We start from the raw sequence: 14,376 nt of genomic DNA, 5'->3' as shown, positions 1-14,376 counted from the left end.
CTTTAACTCTAAGTCTGGATGGGTCACCTGAGGAAGGACTTGCTTAGCTTACACGTTCAGTGTAGTAAGCAGCTCATTCCTCACTCTGGGACCATAGAAGAGCACTTGACTAGGCGCGAGCAAACGTCGAGACCTCTAAAGTTTGAAACCCCCTTCACTTGGGGCGTTGACCTTCGCACATCGCCGGAGCGAATCTAACGAGTAGGTCCTGGGCTCTCACAACGTAATTTATACTGTTGTGTGGTGCTATGAATTCAGCTCTAATCTCATGAAGCAGTCTCAATTGAATAGCAAAAGTACTTTCAGGTACATGGCTGATCAATGGTATATCAGTAAAATGTGTGGGATGTAAAGAAAAGACAGTGTGCAAGATGACAACACAGTTTATTCAACAAATTACTAACTACTATAACGGAAGAAATATCAATGACATTACTCGAAATCTTTCCTGTGACTCCTTCACTGACAGCTAGACACCAGCCCCGAGTGCTGCATAATGAACAAACTTGAACATCCTGAGTGATCACAGAGGAATCAGTCAAGCAAAACATACTAAGTCTGTCATCACTATGCAAGAACAACAACAACAATGTAGGTTAGGAGACACGCGCCTCCAAGAACCTATTATCAGTACTCTACGCTTCTTGCAGCCCTCTCCTGCAATGGCGGTTGTAATGCAATCAAACTAGCAGCCTATCAATGATATGACAGTAACTAATGGGGTTACTGGCAACTCCAGCGACCCTCCTCAATTAAATTCTTACGTTAACACTCCGTCCCTCGGACGGAGTGTTAACGTAAGAACATACAATGACTGATTGTCAACATACAATGACTGATTATACTAATATCAGAGTAACACTTACGTTAACTTAATCTTGTCTCCCACAGACAATCAAACTGTACAACTGTCACTAGTAACTCGGAATTACACAAACACTTCCCGTTGAGCATTCAGTGAGTAATCCCCCTTAATCCCTGTACTCCTGACAGCTGATTAATCCCATTACGAGTTACGTTATCGGTTACTATCACCCCCTCGATAGTTTACTACAATCTCAATGTCCAAAGTGCTAAGATAACGGCAATCACCTCTTGACTACCCTTGAGCAATTAATTATTATCCCAAGATCAATAATTAATGAATACAAATACTTCACCTTTCACGCTAGCTCAGTAATCATAGCATCAATGGTATGAACTCCGTCTGGGGCCTTCCATACCCCCAACGATTTCAGATGAGCAGTTCACAATCCCATAAACCGATAACTAATCATCACGTCTACGTTACTTTACAATGACGTTACTCTCCCAAGAGTCAATCAAATTACCTGTCCACTAACAGATATTACTAATCAACGTTTCGTTAATGAAACAATGGAGCCTTTGTGTGAGTCGATCAAACCTGATTGGAGTTAATTACCTTGACTTCCTGGACCCGTTAATTACCTGTCCAACTGACAGATAATTTGCAACAGACAGTACTAAGATGCAAGATTCAGCCCTCCCGGAATTTCTACAATTCTTGTCTGGCTTGGTTAGGCTCCCTGACCGACCAAAACAGCTGTTGGCTCCAAAATATGGCTAAGGCCTCGTAATTGGGATATTTTGAAAACTTCTAGGGGAGTTTGTGCAAAATGTGACTCTCTGCCGCTCTCAGTACTTGGCATATGTTGGGTGTAAAAAGTCGTAATTTCAATCTGCGAATACGTGCAGAGAGCCAGAATTTGGCTCCAAAATATGGCTCAGGCCTCGATATTGGGATATTTGGGATATTTTGAAAACTGCAGGGGAGTTTGTGCAAAATGTTACTCACTGCCGCTTTAAGGACTTGGCATATGTTGGGTATAAAAAGTCGTAATTTCAATCTGCGAATACGTGCATAGAGCCAGAATTTGGCTCCAAAATATGGCTTAGGCCTCGAAATTGGGATATTTGGGATATTTTGAAAACTGCAAGGGAGTTTGTGCAAAATGTGACTCACTGCCACTTTCAGTATATGGCATATGTTGGGTATAAAAAGTCGTAATTTCAAACTGCGAATACGTGCAGAGAGCCAGAACTTGGCTCCAAAATATGGCTCAGGCCTCGAAATTGGGATGTTTGGGATATTTTGAAAACTGCAGGGGGGATTGAGACAAATGTGACCAAACGCCGCTTTCAGTACTTGGCCTATGTTGGGTATAAAAAAGTCGTAATTTCAAACTGCGAATACTTGCAGAGAGCGAGAATTTGGCTCCAAAATATGGCTCAGGCCTCGAAATTGGGATGTTTGGGATATTTTGAAAACTGCAGAGGGAATTGAGACAAATGTGACCAAATGCCGCTTTCAGTACTTGGCATATGTTGGGTATAAAGAAGTCGTAATTTCAAACTGCGAATACGTGCAAAGAGCCAGAATTTGGCTCCAAAATATGGCTCAGGCCTTGAAATTAGGATGTTTAGGTTATTTTGAAAATTGCAGGGGAGTTTGTGCAAAATGTGACTCACTGCCGCTTGCAGGACTTTGCATATGTTGGGTATAAAGAAGTCGTAATTTCAAACTGCGAATACTTGCAGAGAGCCAGAATTTGGCTCCAAAATATGGCTCAGGCCTCGAAATTGAGATATTTGGGATATTTTGAAAACTGCAGGGGGGTTTGGGCAAAATGTGACCCACCGCCGCTTTCAGTAATTGGCATATTTTTGGTATAAAATCAGATTTTCAAACAGCGAATAAGTGCAGAGAGCCTGAATTTGGATCCAAAATATGGCTCAGGTGTCGAATTTGGTATGTTTAGGATATTTTGAAAACTGCAGGGGGGTATGGGCAAAATGTGACCCACTGCCGCTTTCAGTAATTGGCATATTTTCTATATAAAAAGTCGGAATTTCAAACTGCGAATACGTGCAGAGAGCCATACTTTTGCTACAAAATGTGGCTCAGGTATCGGATTTGAGATGTTTGGGATATTTTGAAAACTGCAGAGGGGTTTGGGCAAAATGTGACCCACTGCCGCTTTCAGTAATTGCCATACCCCTTGCCAACAAATGTGTGGGGAAGGGGTAAAGGGAATAAAACACTGCATAACTTTGGGAAACAATGTATCTACGCTAAGGTTGACAAACAACAATTAAATAATACAGATAATAGCCAGAAATATTCTTTAGCATGCAATAATATAAATGAAATCCTTATTGAGCAATGAGCAATCACACCAGCACATGAATTCTAATTTGGGAAAATACACAATCATCTAACCAGAGAAATAACCTAGTATTAGCTAAAATAACCATAACCAAGGACTTAAAACATGTCTCCTCTCGACCAAAGCTGCCACGCCACTGACAAAGCGTCGGTTCCCAGGGCAGGCGTCTACCACAATATCAACTAAACATCTACATAAACTATTGTGGAAATTCTACTAACAAAATGTAGTACTAATATTCAAATCATTAATAATCATAAGAGTATATAATAATGTTACATTACTCAATATAATTTACTGGCAAACAATAATAAGAATTAGTCAAGGTTGAACTATACTCACTTGCTTGACATCAAGTTCCCACACTGGCCACATCCAAATATGGTCATCCCCCCACACGGAGAAACTAACATGAAAATACTTGCAAAAGCCTCATACAATATAATGCAACTCGGGCACACAACAGCATGCTACAATATATAACACACAAGAATAAAAAATCATCCAACTGGATAATATAATAATTATAGAACAAGACAATAGTAATATAAGCATCAAGAGTAATGTTAGAATCCTAGTAAGATTCGTAACAGCAGGACTCGGGGTCGAAGGTGTCACTTACTCGACAGGCAGCATAACGGAGGCAAAAACATTGAGCATTGCCCTGAGACAAGGGGACAGAGCAACCTTCAAACTCTCAAAAAGTGAGTGGGGACCCAGGGGTCGCATCCATTGGACACCTTTCACCCCTCAACCCGTTCTCGCAAATTCGTAAAGTCAATATTGACTTATTAACTACGTGCATAGGTGATATACTAAACATAATAGATACCCTTAAAAAGATTCATAGAAAACACCGACCTTACCTAACCTTGTTAGTATCTTAAGATAAGCATCTTATTGCTTCGTAATTACAATTATTACTTAACCTATACCTATTATAGGTTAGGTAATAATTGTAATTACGAAGCAATAAAATGCTTATCTTAAGATACTAACAAGGTTAGGTAAGGTCGGTGTTTTCTATGAATCTTTTTAAGGGTATCTATTATGTTAAGTATGTCACCTATGCACATATTTATTAAGTCAATATTGACTTATTAAATTTGCGAGAACGGGTTGCACCCCTACAGGGCTTCCCAGGGCCCTAAGACAGGTTTTGTTAAGGGTAAGCCCAGCCAGGGTACTGCTAACTGGCACCCAAGTCTACCAAACAAATTTCTAAAACTGAACCCCCGGGACGTGTCCTCTCATGGGGGCCAAGCAGGGGGAACCACCGAGCCCAGGAGGTCAAGATCCTAATATAACTGGGGGCAGGGGAACAAAAGCAGGCCCCCCCACTAGGTACAAAAGCAGGCCCCCCACTAGGTACAAAAGCAGCCCCCCCCCCCCACTATGTACAAAAAAAAAAATGAAAAGAAAACCCCGCAAGAGGGCAACGTACCCAGAAGGAACAGAGCCGGCCACTGTAATATGTGAAAACTAGCTGCGCAGTACCCTGTGCTCCTACCAGTGCAGAAACTACCAGTTACCCCCAAGGTAAAAAGCGAAGAGGAAACCCCCCAACACTCCCAGGGCGGTCAATTACCGAGCAGCAAAAGACCAACAGAGGTAGTTCCCAAGTGCCTTGTGGAAGACAACCCCAGTCCCCAAGAGCTGGGGCACTCAGCACTCAGTACAGGGCACTCAGCACTCAGTACAGGGCACTCAGCACTCAGTACAGGGCACTCAGCACTCAGTACAGGGCACTCAGGGAAGGGAACCCTAAGCACATGCAGCCCGAGTACCTGTGAATATTAGATTATTACTCCCAGCTCACACGCCACTGTAAGAGCAGTACTGAACGCAAGGCATAGCACAACAGAGAATCTGGAGCTGGAGCCACACGACTGAGCCTTATCACATCAGCCGAGAACTGGGGTGTGGATCGCTGGCATGAGGGGTCTGGGGCTCCCCCTTCCCCATCCCGGGGGTGGGGGGGAGGGTGGTTCTGCGCAGACAAGTGACACGGCACATTGTGACATCATGCTCGTTTTCATTTGGGGAGTTCTGTCCACTCGTTAGTTTCAGTAGTGGTTTTAACCAGAAGAGGGGCTTGTTTTGAGGCGCTTGCCTTTCTGGGTGCCTGGCCTGGTCAATGGCAGACATAGAATGCTCCAAATCACATGTGCAGTTCTATAGGCCATTGCTCCTCGTGCCTCATTGAGGGGGCCAGGTTCTGGCTCGTGGTCCCTGGTAGGCCTAAAACGTCATTCACACTGATGCCAAAGTGTAATAATACTGTATACATATCTGCCTGGATAGATCTGGGGAGCCTCCGGGCTCTCACCTAGAAAATGACGTTTCATTACATTCAAAGCTGGTTTTTTATTGTTTTGTGTGATGGAACAAAAAAGGAGTTCCCAGAAACATTGGCAAGATGAGAAGGCTCAACTGTGTCTACACTCCAATTGAAAGGGACAACCCTCGTAGCTGCCGAAGGAATATCCCAAAGAAAAACCCCAACCCTAAACCTGCTACTGGGCCAGGGGCAGAGGAAAAGAAGGGCAAACCCCCTGCCCAAAGGAGAAAGAAGGAAAAGGAGGTAGGGACAAAATCACCGCCTATTCCATGAGACAAGCATCATTTGCTAGCCCCGGACCTAAAACCGGGGACACAACCTTGACTGCTGCAATCCAGGAACTAAAGACACCAGCAGTTGCTGCCAGAAGCCCCTCCAAAATTGGCAGAGTAGAGCAACTTGAAGGGAGCATCCCCTTCATGACTCAGGGCCAAAGGTGTCACAGACCCAACATGTAGCAGTGGAGGCAGACAAACTGAACATTGCCACAAAGCATGGATGGTGCGCAACCCAGAAATTTGCTCGAAGTGAGAGCAGGGATGGTGGGTGCATCACAAGGACCACCAAACCCATAGGGGTTTTCCAGGGCTTGCAGGGTGAATGTTCCCTGCAGGTATGCCCAGGCACTGTTATCGCCATGGTGGTAACTCCTATATAATTGTATAGGTTTCCCCTATTAACACCCAATACCACCAGAAAGAGCAAGAGAGAAACCAAAAAAGGGAACATCCATGCCTAGACACTAGGTAAACCTAATAAGTCAGGAATGGCACAAATAAACCTCCCTTAGAGGAATGAGGGCACAATGAAGAATAAAGGCCATAAAAGGACCGAATTACCAATTAAGTACCACTAACTCTCAAGATACCCGACCGTGGAACAAAGGAGAATAGCAGACCAAACCAGGTATGGTAATCTGGAAGGCCTACCTCAGTGCGCCCCACCAGCATATAAACACACTCGACCCAAGGAGAGACTGACAATCCAAGACAATAAGCTTACCTTCAGGGCGAGAGCCACCACAAGCATGGAGACCAATTTAGGGAGTGAACCCTGACAACGCAAGGACAGCACTTAATGAGCGCACATGGAAGGTAGCCCTGGGCACATGCAGCTCTAAGAACACTAAACTCCTGGCTCACGTTGCACAACCATACACAGAAAAAGCCTGGAGGGCAAAACACCACTGAGCTGAAACAAAGACCAGAGCCAGAACAATGAGAGAGGAACTAGGCACATACATCTCAGCATTAGAACTGAGGGTGGAGCAGTTGGCTGACACCTGACTGCCTCCCTCCTTCCCCCAAATGTTGAGGGAGGTGGGGGCAAATGAACTAGCTCAAGTTTCATGAATTTTCAATTGTTTGTTTACATTGTTGTTCATTTAGTGGTTTTGAGGCTGTGGTCTATTTTGTTGCATTGATATTCTAGGTGCCTTGCTTTGGTGGTGGCAAACAGAAATAAGTTGACATAATTTTTTTCATAACTGTCTTTGCTCCCTGCACCTGTGAGGTGGGTCAGGTTCTGTCAATACGAACTCCACAACTGATGGCACCTTGTAGTTTGGTGCTATATCAGTATAGTAGCTTCAGGGAGCCACTAGGGGCTTTCCCCTGAAAAAATAGGTTGTAGAAATAATAAGACTCAAATAGTAGTTATATCATCTAAGACTAGCCGGTGTGGAACTGTTCCAGGTCTAAAACAGACTTACTTGTTCATCCACACCTTAATCTCTGAACCATTTAGGTTTAAGGTGTCCCACTCAATACAATAATTTAGTGATATTTGCAATGCTGGACAGTTCTTAGAATTATGATACTGAGGATATAACAGTTAATGTGTTTCTTTTTACTCTTATGCAGGAACGCAATGTGGAAGTGATATTCTGCTACGACCCCTATGATGAAGTAGTTCTCATGCAGCTACGGGAATTCACTAACAGGAAAATTGTTTCTGTAGAGAAAGAAATGCGTCAGGATAAAGAAGCAGTTGATAACGAAGGAAGTAAGAAACTTAACAACTATTGTATAACTTCTCTAACTGGCTGCTAAGACGACATAGAAAAACATTGTTTATAAGTTTTTATTCATTCTTTGGTGAAAATTTAAAAAAAAATCTGATATTACTGCTAATTCCCCTCCTCTTTTAATTTGTATATTAATGTGAAATAACTGGTGTCCCATAATTTTCTGTTCCCGTAATTTTCCAATTGTCTAAATTCATCTACAATCTGGATTAATTAAAATTCCATAATGCGCATTGAATCTTTGCACACAAGTGCATTCAAATCATTAATTTGATTTTTAATACTGCTTTTGTTATTGTATTTTCTGTGAGGGAAATTGTCAGCTCTCTGAAGCTATCACACTGAATAAGTGCCATACTACTAGGTGTCATCAGTTGCAGAGTTCTGTTGGCCTTCTGTGGACTATGAGAAAATAGTCCACTACGGGCTCACCATAGCCCGTGCTACTTGGAACTTTGTTCCAAGGAGCGAATCTTATGCAACAAAACAACTATGAGCCAGATCCTGCCCCCCCCCCCTTCAGAGAGGAGCAGGGAGCAATGGCCTGTGAATACTTTAAATAAATGTAAAGTTTATCATCTTTTCCACCATCCAAGGGAAGGCTCCTAGCAAGATAAGCAAATCAAAACAGACTACCGCATGGTTAAAACGAAACCGTAGCCTAAAATTTCCCAAACGAACTCCCCCACAATGAAAACAAAATTTGGTAAAACTAGGCCCCCCCCCCTTCACTAGTATGCCCCCCCCCTTCTTCACTTGTCTGCCCCCCCCCCCCTCTTCTTCACTAGTCTGCCCCCCCCTTCTTCACTAGTCTGCCCCCCCCCCTTCTTCACTAGTCTGCCCCCCCCCCCTTCTTCACTAGTCTGCCCCCCCCCTTCTTCACTAGTCTGCCCCCCCCCCCTTCTTCCCTAGTCTGCCCCCCCCCCTTCTTCCCTAGTCTGCCCCCCCCCTTCTTCACTAGTCTGCCCCCTCCCCCCTTCTTCACTAGTCTGCCCCCCCCCCACCTGCCTGGGTCAGCCAGGCCGTGCAGAGTCTAGTTCTATACTGATGTCCGGGCCTGGTAGTCACTTTGCTCTGGCTCTGGTATCCCGTTTTCTTTGGTGTTTTTGCTTTTGACGGGGTGTGTTCCTATAGGGATGTGTGCGTGAGCCAGGAGTTTAGTGTACTGGAACTGCATGTGCTCAGGGTTTCCTTCCCTGTGCGCTCTGTAAGTACTGGCCTTGCATGGTGAAGGTTATCTTTCCCTGGGGGCATTCAGTCAACACTCCTTTCAGGGGGGCTTCCTCACTTGTGGTGGTCCTCGCCCTTAAGGTAAACTTTTAATCTGTGTTATTAAATAAATTAAATATATTAAAGCCTTTAATAAGTAAATCTGTGACTTTGTTTTTCCTTGGTTTGGAAGTGTTTTGGTTGGTGGGGTGCATTGTGGTCTGTGTGACCAGTTATTTTGTTAAAACAAGCTGTGCCGAAGCTTCTCCCAGGCTACTCATACTCCTACTGGGGTGGGATATTTTCATACTCATGCATGGTATTTTTATGCAGGAGTGGGATATTTCATACCTGTACGTTTTTAGACTTGGGTTCGACTCCCTCTCAATTTTGCTTTCGGGGTTCCTTTGGGTTTCCCTGGGGGTAGGCATCTTTCTGGAGGTTTCTGTCCTCATGTCTTCCCCTTTGGAGGAGCATGAGCTTCTGTTGTGTGGCCCAGTTTTTTCCTTGGCTTTGGCCCTGGCCTGTTTTGAGTTCAGGTCCTTCTTATCCTATTTGGTACAGTCCAAGGTTTTTCGGTCGTTCTGTCTAGCTGACACCCCATTGTTTTTCTCACTTTTCTTGGCGCGGCTTTGCCGATCCCTGCATGCTGGAGTGGCGTGGACTTGGGAAAGTGTTCTAGGTTTTAAAGGGTCTCGACTTTGAGCCCCTTGATGCCTATCTTTGGCTCCGCCCTTTCACACAAAAGTTAGTGAGCTGCAGCTTCATGTTATTTCCCTCGCTGTTGGCATTGTTTGTGGTGGATTACCTTCGGGCCTGTCGGCACTTGGGTTCTGTCGTGGGCTTGCTGAGCCTCCTTGAGCTCCTTCCAGATTGGGCTCTCAGAGAATGTCCGGGTGCTCTGCTCTGGCCAGGAAGAGAGCTATGCCCATGAGTTGGTCGAGGTAGGCCATAGGTGGAGTCTGAGGCCGGGTTGCATGTGCCACCTGGGGTGGCTTCATCTGTAATGGGTCGACACTGTACTTGCCCTGCTTGTAATGCCTCAGGATTTGCACCGGCACTTTTGCAGTTTGTCCCACTTCTTCTTTTCTGGCAAAGAATGAGATGGCTGTTTCCGGAGGGGTCCTTGGGTTGTTGATGCTTGGTTGGTCAGGCTGTGGGTGCATCATGTGTTGTCTGGTTGCGGCTCTCCACCGTCATTTGCGCGCCACGGCTTCTGTGTCGGGTTACTCGCTTTGGGTTGATCCGGTCTCCCTCCTTCCCTTTTTCAGGGTTCGAGTCTCCCAGGTCGTCTGTAGGGTTATTCGATCCAGCCAGCCTACGGTCTATCCCCCTGGCCACGTCATTCGTAAGTTTGCTGCTCATTGCTGTGTAACGGGGGTGGGGGAAATAGCTCTATCTTGTCCATTATTCCACCCCCCAGTTAACTAACGAGGCCGGGGGAAACAGCTCTCTCTAGTCCGTTATCCCGTCCTCAGTTAGCTAACTATTCTAGAGCACCTCCAGAGTTCCTAAGTCAACCTCTTTCGTTCAACACCTTGTAACCTAGGTATTCGACTACCTAGGTGCTAAGACTACAAGGCGACGTCACTTGATCAGTTACCCGAAACTCTAGATAGAACTCTAGAATACAGAATCATTGCCACAAACGTATAAGAGGAAACGAAAGGAAAGAAATGAATAGTGAAGTAATTAGTGAGGGTTTGGGTTGAGAGGGAGAGAGGTGGGAGGAGCGAGGAGGGTCATAAGTGGAAAGTGGGAGTTTAGAGAGGGGTGGAGGGAGAGGTGTAGATAGGTAGAAGTAGAAGAGTAGAAAGTAGAAGACGAAATGCTGCCACCATCCATTCATGATCATTACATACAAGACAAGGAATGGAACTTGTCTGTATCACAATATTCACCAAAGATGTTATCAAGAGATCATTATTAGTATGGTCCCATCTTTATCATGTACTCATTCCAAACCATGAAACCAGTAACCACAGAGGCTTTCTCACCTCAACTCAAAATCTCTAGGGAACAAAATAAAGTCCATTTAAATAATAAATTCAACAATTATATTTTTCATGATAAGTATCATAACTTAAGCAATCCAATTAAAATGTTAAAGATTAATATTCAAAGTGAGTCATCCTCCAAGAATCTGAGAACACTACAACTGACTGCCCCTGATCATCACACAACACTTGTAAAACACGACCAAGTCACCTAAATGTTCACTCATCGAGGACTGAGTCTAAGTTGAATAGAGAGGGGATGGGGGGAGTCTGCAATTTTCAAGCAGCGTCAACCCCCCGTCTGGTGACGGCCTATCTCGACGGCTGGCCTCTGCTCTGCTCCGCTGGCTGGTCTCCTATTCCTCTCGAATCGATAGTTCTCCGAGTATATATTGGGGACCCTAGTAACTAACTCCGCCCACAAGTAGATAGCCTCCGGCACTCTACCAAGCCACTCCTTAAACGTCGGCATGTTTGAAGGCTACCAGGCTCCAATTATGAGATTAGCAGAAGCAAGGTGAAGTTCACATGATCTGACCTCAGGTCACTTGGGGTCATTAACTCTTTAGAGGGTGTGAGATCTCCGGCAGACAACTGGTGCCTTCCCAAATCCCTGTCTCTGACTCATATTCTATATATGTATTAAACTAAACCAAACACTTTTACAGTGTTACAGCTGCCGTCTTCGGTAACATGTCTTGGGCCGAGATTCGGGTGCGGAGATTTTGGCGGTCGGACAGAGTCTTGGCAGCGCGCTACTTGGTCAATGATCCGAGGCCTGTGTTGCTTTGGGTCGATGGTTGCAGCCAGTTGTCTCGACTTCGCTTTGAGGGGTGAGTGCCAACTGCCTCTGGGGTAAGTCCCTCATGTTTTTGTCGTTTGGTAAGTAGCTCTGAGGAGCTTTGGGGAGCCGGAGGGGCTCCCCCCAGAAAACCAGCGTTGAATGTAATGAAATGCCATTTTCTGGGCGAGACCCGGAGGCTCCCCGGCATCCCTCCCTCCCTCCCTCTGGTCGGCCGTTTTTTGCATGTTTTGACATCCAGCCTCAGAACTGAAGGGTGGATAGCCGGCGTAGGGGGTCTGAGGCTCCCACCAGCTGTGCAGAAAGCGGCACGGCGACGTGTGACGTCATGCTCGTTTCTTTTAGGGGGAGTTCTATCCACTTGTTCGGCTTGTGGTATCAATAATTTCACCAGAATAGGGGTTTGTTTTAGGATGCTTACCTTTCAGGGTGCCTGACCTGGTCGATGGCAGACATAGAATGCTTCCAACCACACGAGGGTTTCTATAGGCCATTGCTCCCCATGCCTGGCCCCCTCTCTGAGGGGGCCAGGTTCTGCCTCGTGATCCCCGGTAGGCCCACAGAACTCCATACACATGACTGATGCCAAAGGCTGACATTAGCATATCAGCCTAGTAAGCTCCGGGGAACCTCCAGGTCTCACCCAGAAAATGGCGTTTCATTAAATTCAACTCTGGGTTTTTATTGCATATAACATATAAATTGTGGCCAATTACTTTTTACAGTGTCAGCTGAGAGTAGTCTTCGTCGTTCCCAAGCAAATGAATTTATGGACTGGCTAAAAACTGTGTTGGCTGGACGATGTTGGGGAGTGAAGGCTACTTCTCGTCTGAAGTCGCATCCATGTGTCATCACTGTGGAAGAGATGGGTGCAGCAAGACACTTCGTACGCACTCAATTTACACAGTACCCGAAGAGACCAGATACTCACTTTTGCAGCCTCAGTTGGAAATTAATCCAAGGTATGAATTTTTGTTTTGGCCTGTAATAGAGTGGGAACATAGACTTCCTTGACCCTCAGCTCTCTCTCTCTCTGACTTGGTCCTCTCTCATTCCTGTTAATCCACTCCATATTTCCTGTATTACAAGTGATGTGGAAAGCATGGGGGATTTTTTTTATATTGCAGAATGGTGACTGATAGGGGCTAGTGTTTGATGCTTTCCTACTAATCCAAACCCACTCAGATGCACCTGCTATATTTAGATCAACAACACTGCTGATCTATGATTCATCCAGCGTCTAATGTCACTTATTGGAGAGATTTAGCAAGAGGTCAGCAGCAGATCAACTTTTTCTAAATACCATGTTGGCGATCACAGCAAACAATGATGGTCAAAAAAATTTCATTTGCGCAAACTGGCCGCACACTGAATGGCAGACTTAAAGAACAAAAGAGAAGTGTTAAGTCTGCAGACACTAACAATACTCTCTTCTGCCATGTGAGGGATTCTAATCATCCCATTGATTGGTCTTCCTACAAAATAATCTTTCCTGCCTCTACTCTACACAGACGCCGTCTCGTAGAATCGGCTCTAATACACAATGTACCCAACATGAACTTGAGTCCTGGCTTTGTTGCTGTGGACTCTTCCCTTTCACAGTATATACTCAAATGCTCTAAACTTTCTAACAAACGTGACTTAACATAAGCTTACCCCTTCCATTTATCTTTCTTTTTCTTTCTCCCTTCTCACCTTTTTCTGTCCATTGTCTTCTCCTACGCTCCCTTGCTATCCTCTTCTTATTCCTATTACTATCTCTTTCGGTGGTTATAATAGGAGCTGCCTCGTATGGGCCTTCTGCAGTTCTCATTATTACTACTATCCCCTACACCTTACTTTCCTCCTCAGCTCTCTCTTGCCTATTTATTGCCTGTATCTACCTCCTCTTCACAATCGACTTGAGAATGGTCCAGGACGGACCGAAACGTCGTCGTCCCTTCAACTTCTAGTGTGTGGTCTGGTCAACATACTTCAGCCACGTTGTTGTGACTCATCGCCTGCATCTGACACAATGAATGATGAGAACAATCATTATATGGATGGCGTAATAACAGGGAACCATTAGCGCCTCTGGTGGTCAGATGCTTAACTGTATTAGAGGTTGACAGTTTAGATATTATGGTGAAGTAAGGGTGAGTGGCGCGTCTGGGAATCCCACTTCTTAATGTGTGGCTCATTTGTCGACCAGCCGCCGCCTGGCAAGGGTCACGTTGATTACCAGTGAGCAAAAAATAAATGTGTTACAGAGATATCATTAATCAATCATAATATAGGAAGGATTGTTCGGGGTGTGTACTTCATGTTGTTATTCGTTATTATTTTGTATATTATATGTATTTAGAGAAAATATAGAGGTGACCGTCAGGTGGCAGCCATAGGTGTTCCCGCTAGTTAAGTCATTAGGGCGCTTGTGGTGGCCTTAATAGCCATGCCAGTAGTTAGCCAGCAATCTTAAGGTTATCTTGAGATGATTTCGGGGCTTAGAGTCCCCCGCGGCCCGGTTCTCGACCAGGCCTTCTTTTTCTTACACATCCCCAGGAAGCAGCCCATAGCAGCTGTCTAACTCCCAGGTACTTATTTACTGATAGGTAAACAGGGTCATCAGGGTGAAAAAGTGCCCATTTGTTTCAGCCTCCACCGGGGATTGAACCCGGAACCTCAGGATTACGAATCCGAAGCGCTGTCCACTCGGCTGTCAGGCCCCTTAAAACAACCCAAAGAGAAATCTTCGACATATTTTGATGAAAATCTGAATGAAACGAAAAATGTTGGGCGCAGATTGTGTGAAGATGTTGGGGGGGGGGGGGATT

General features: G+C 45.1%; 1 protein-coding gene across 3 annotated transcripts in view; it reads left to right on the top strand.

The window, feature by feature from the left end:
• Nucleotides 1-7,395: 7,395 nt before the first annotated feature.
• LOC123751506 (heat shock protein 75 kDa, mitochondrial-like) overlaps nucleotides 7,396-14,376 on the top strand; it is a 629,800-nt gene continuing 622,819 nt past the window's right edge. For 2 of the 3 annotated variants that reach the window (XM_069300451.1, XM_069300449.1), the window contains exons 1-2: nucleotides 7,396-7,533; nucleotides 12,289-12,525. In XM_069300451.1, the coding sequence (XP_069156552.1) occupies nucleotides 12,365-12,525 (161 nt within the window). In that variant the 5' untranslated portion in view covers nucleotides 7,396-7,533; nucleotides 12,289-12,364. The remainder of the gene's footprint in view (nucleotides 7,534-12,288; nucleotides 12,526-14,376) is intronic. The other variant, XM_069300450.1, reaches the window with a different exon arrangement.

This window comes from Procambarus clarkii, chromosome 44 (genome assembly GCF_040958095.1).
Source record: "Procambarus clarkii isolate CNS0578487 chromosome 44, FALCON_Pclarkii_2.0, whole genome shotgun sequence".
NCBI classification, from domain to species: Eukaryota; Metazoa; Arthropoda; class Malacostraca; order Decapoda; family Cambaridae; genus Procambarus; species Procambarus clarkii.
This window is presented reverse-complemented; position numbering and strand designations above follow the sequence as displayed.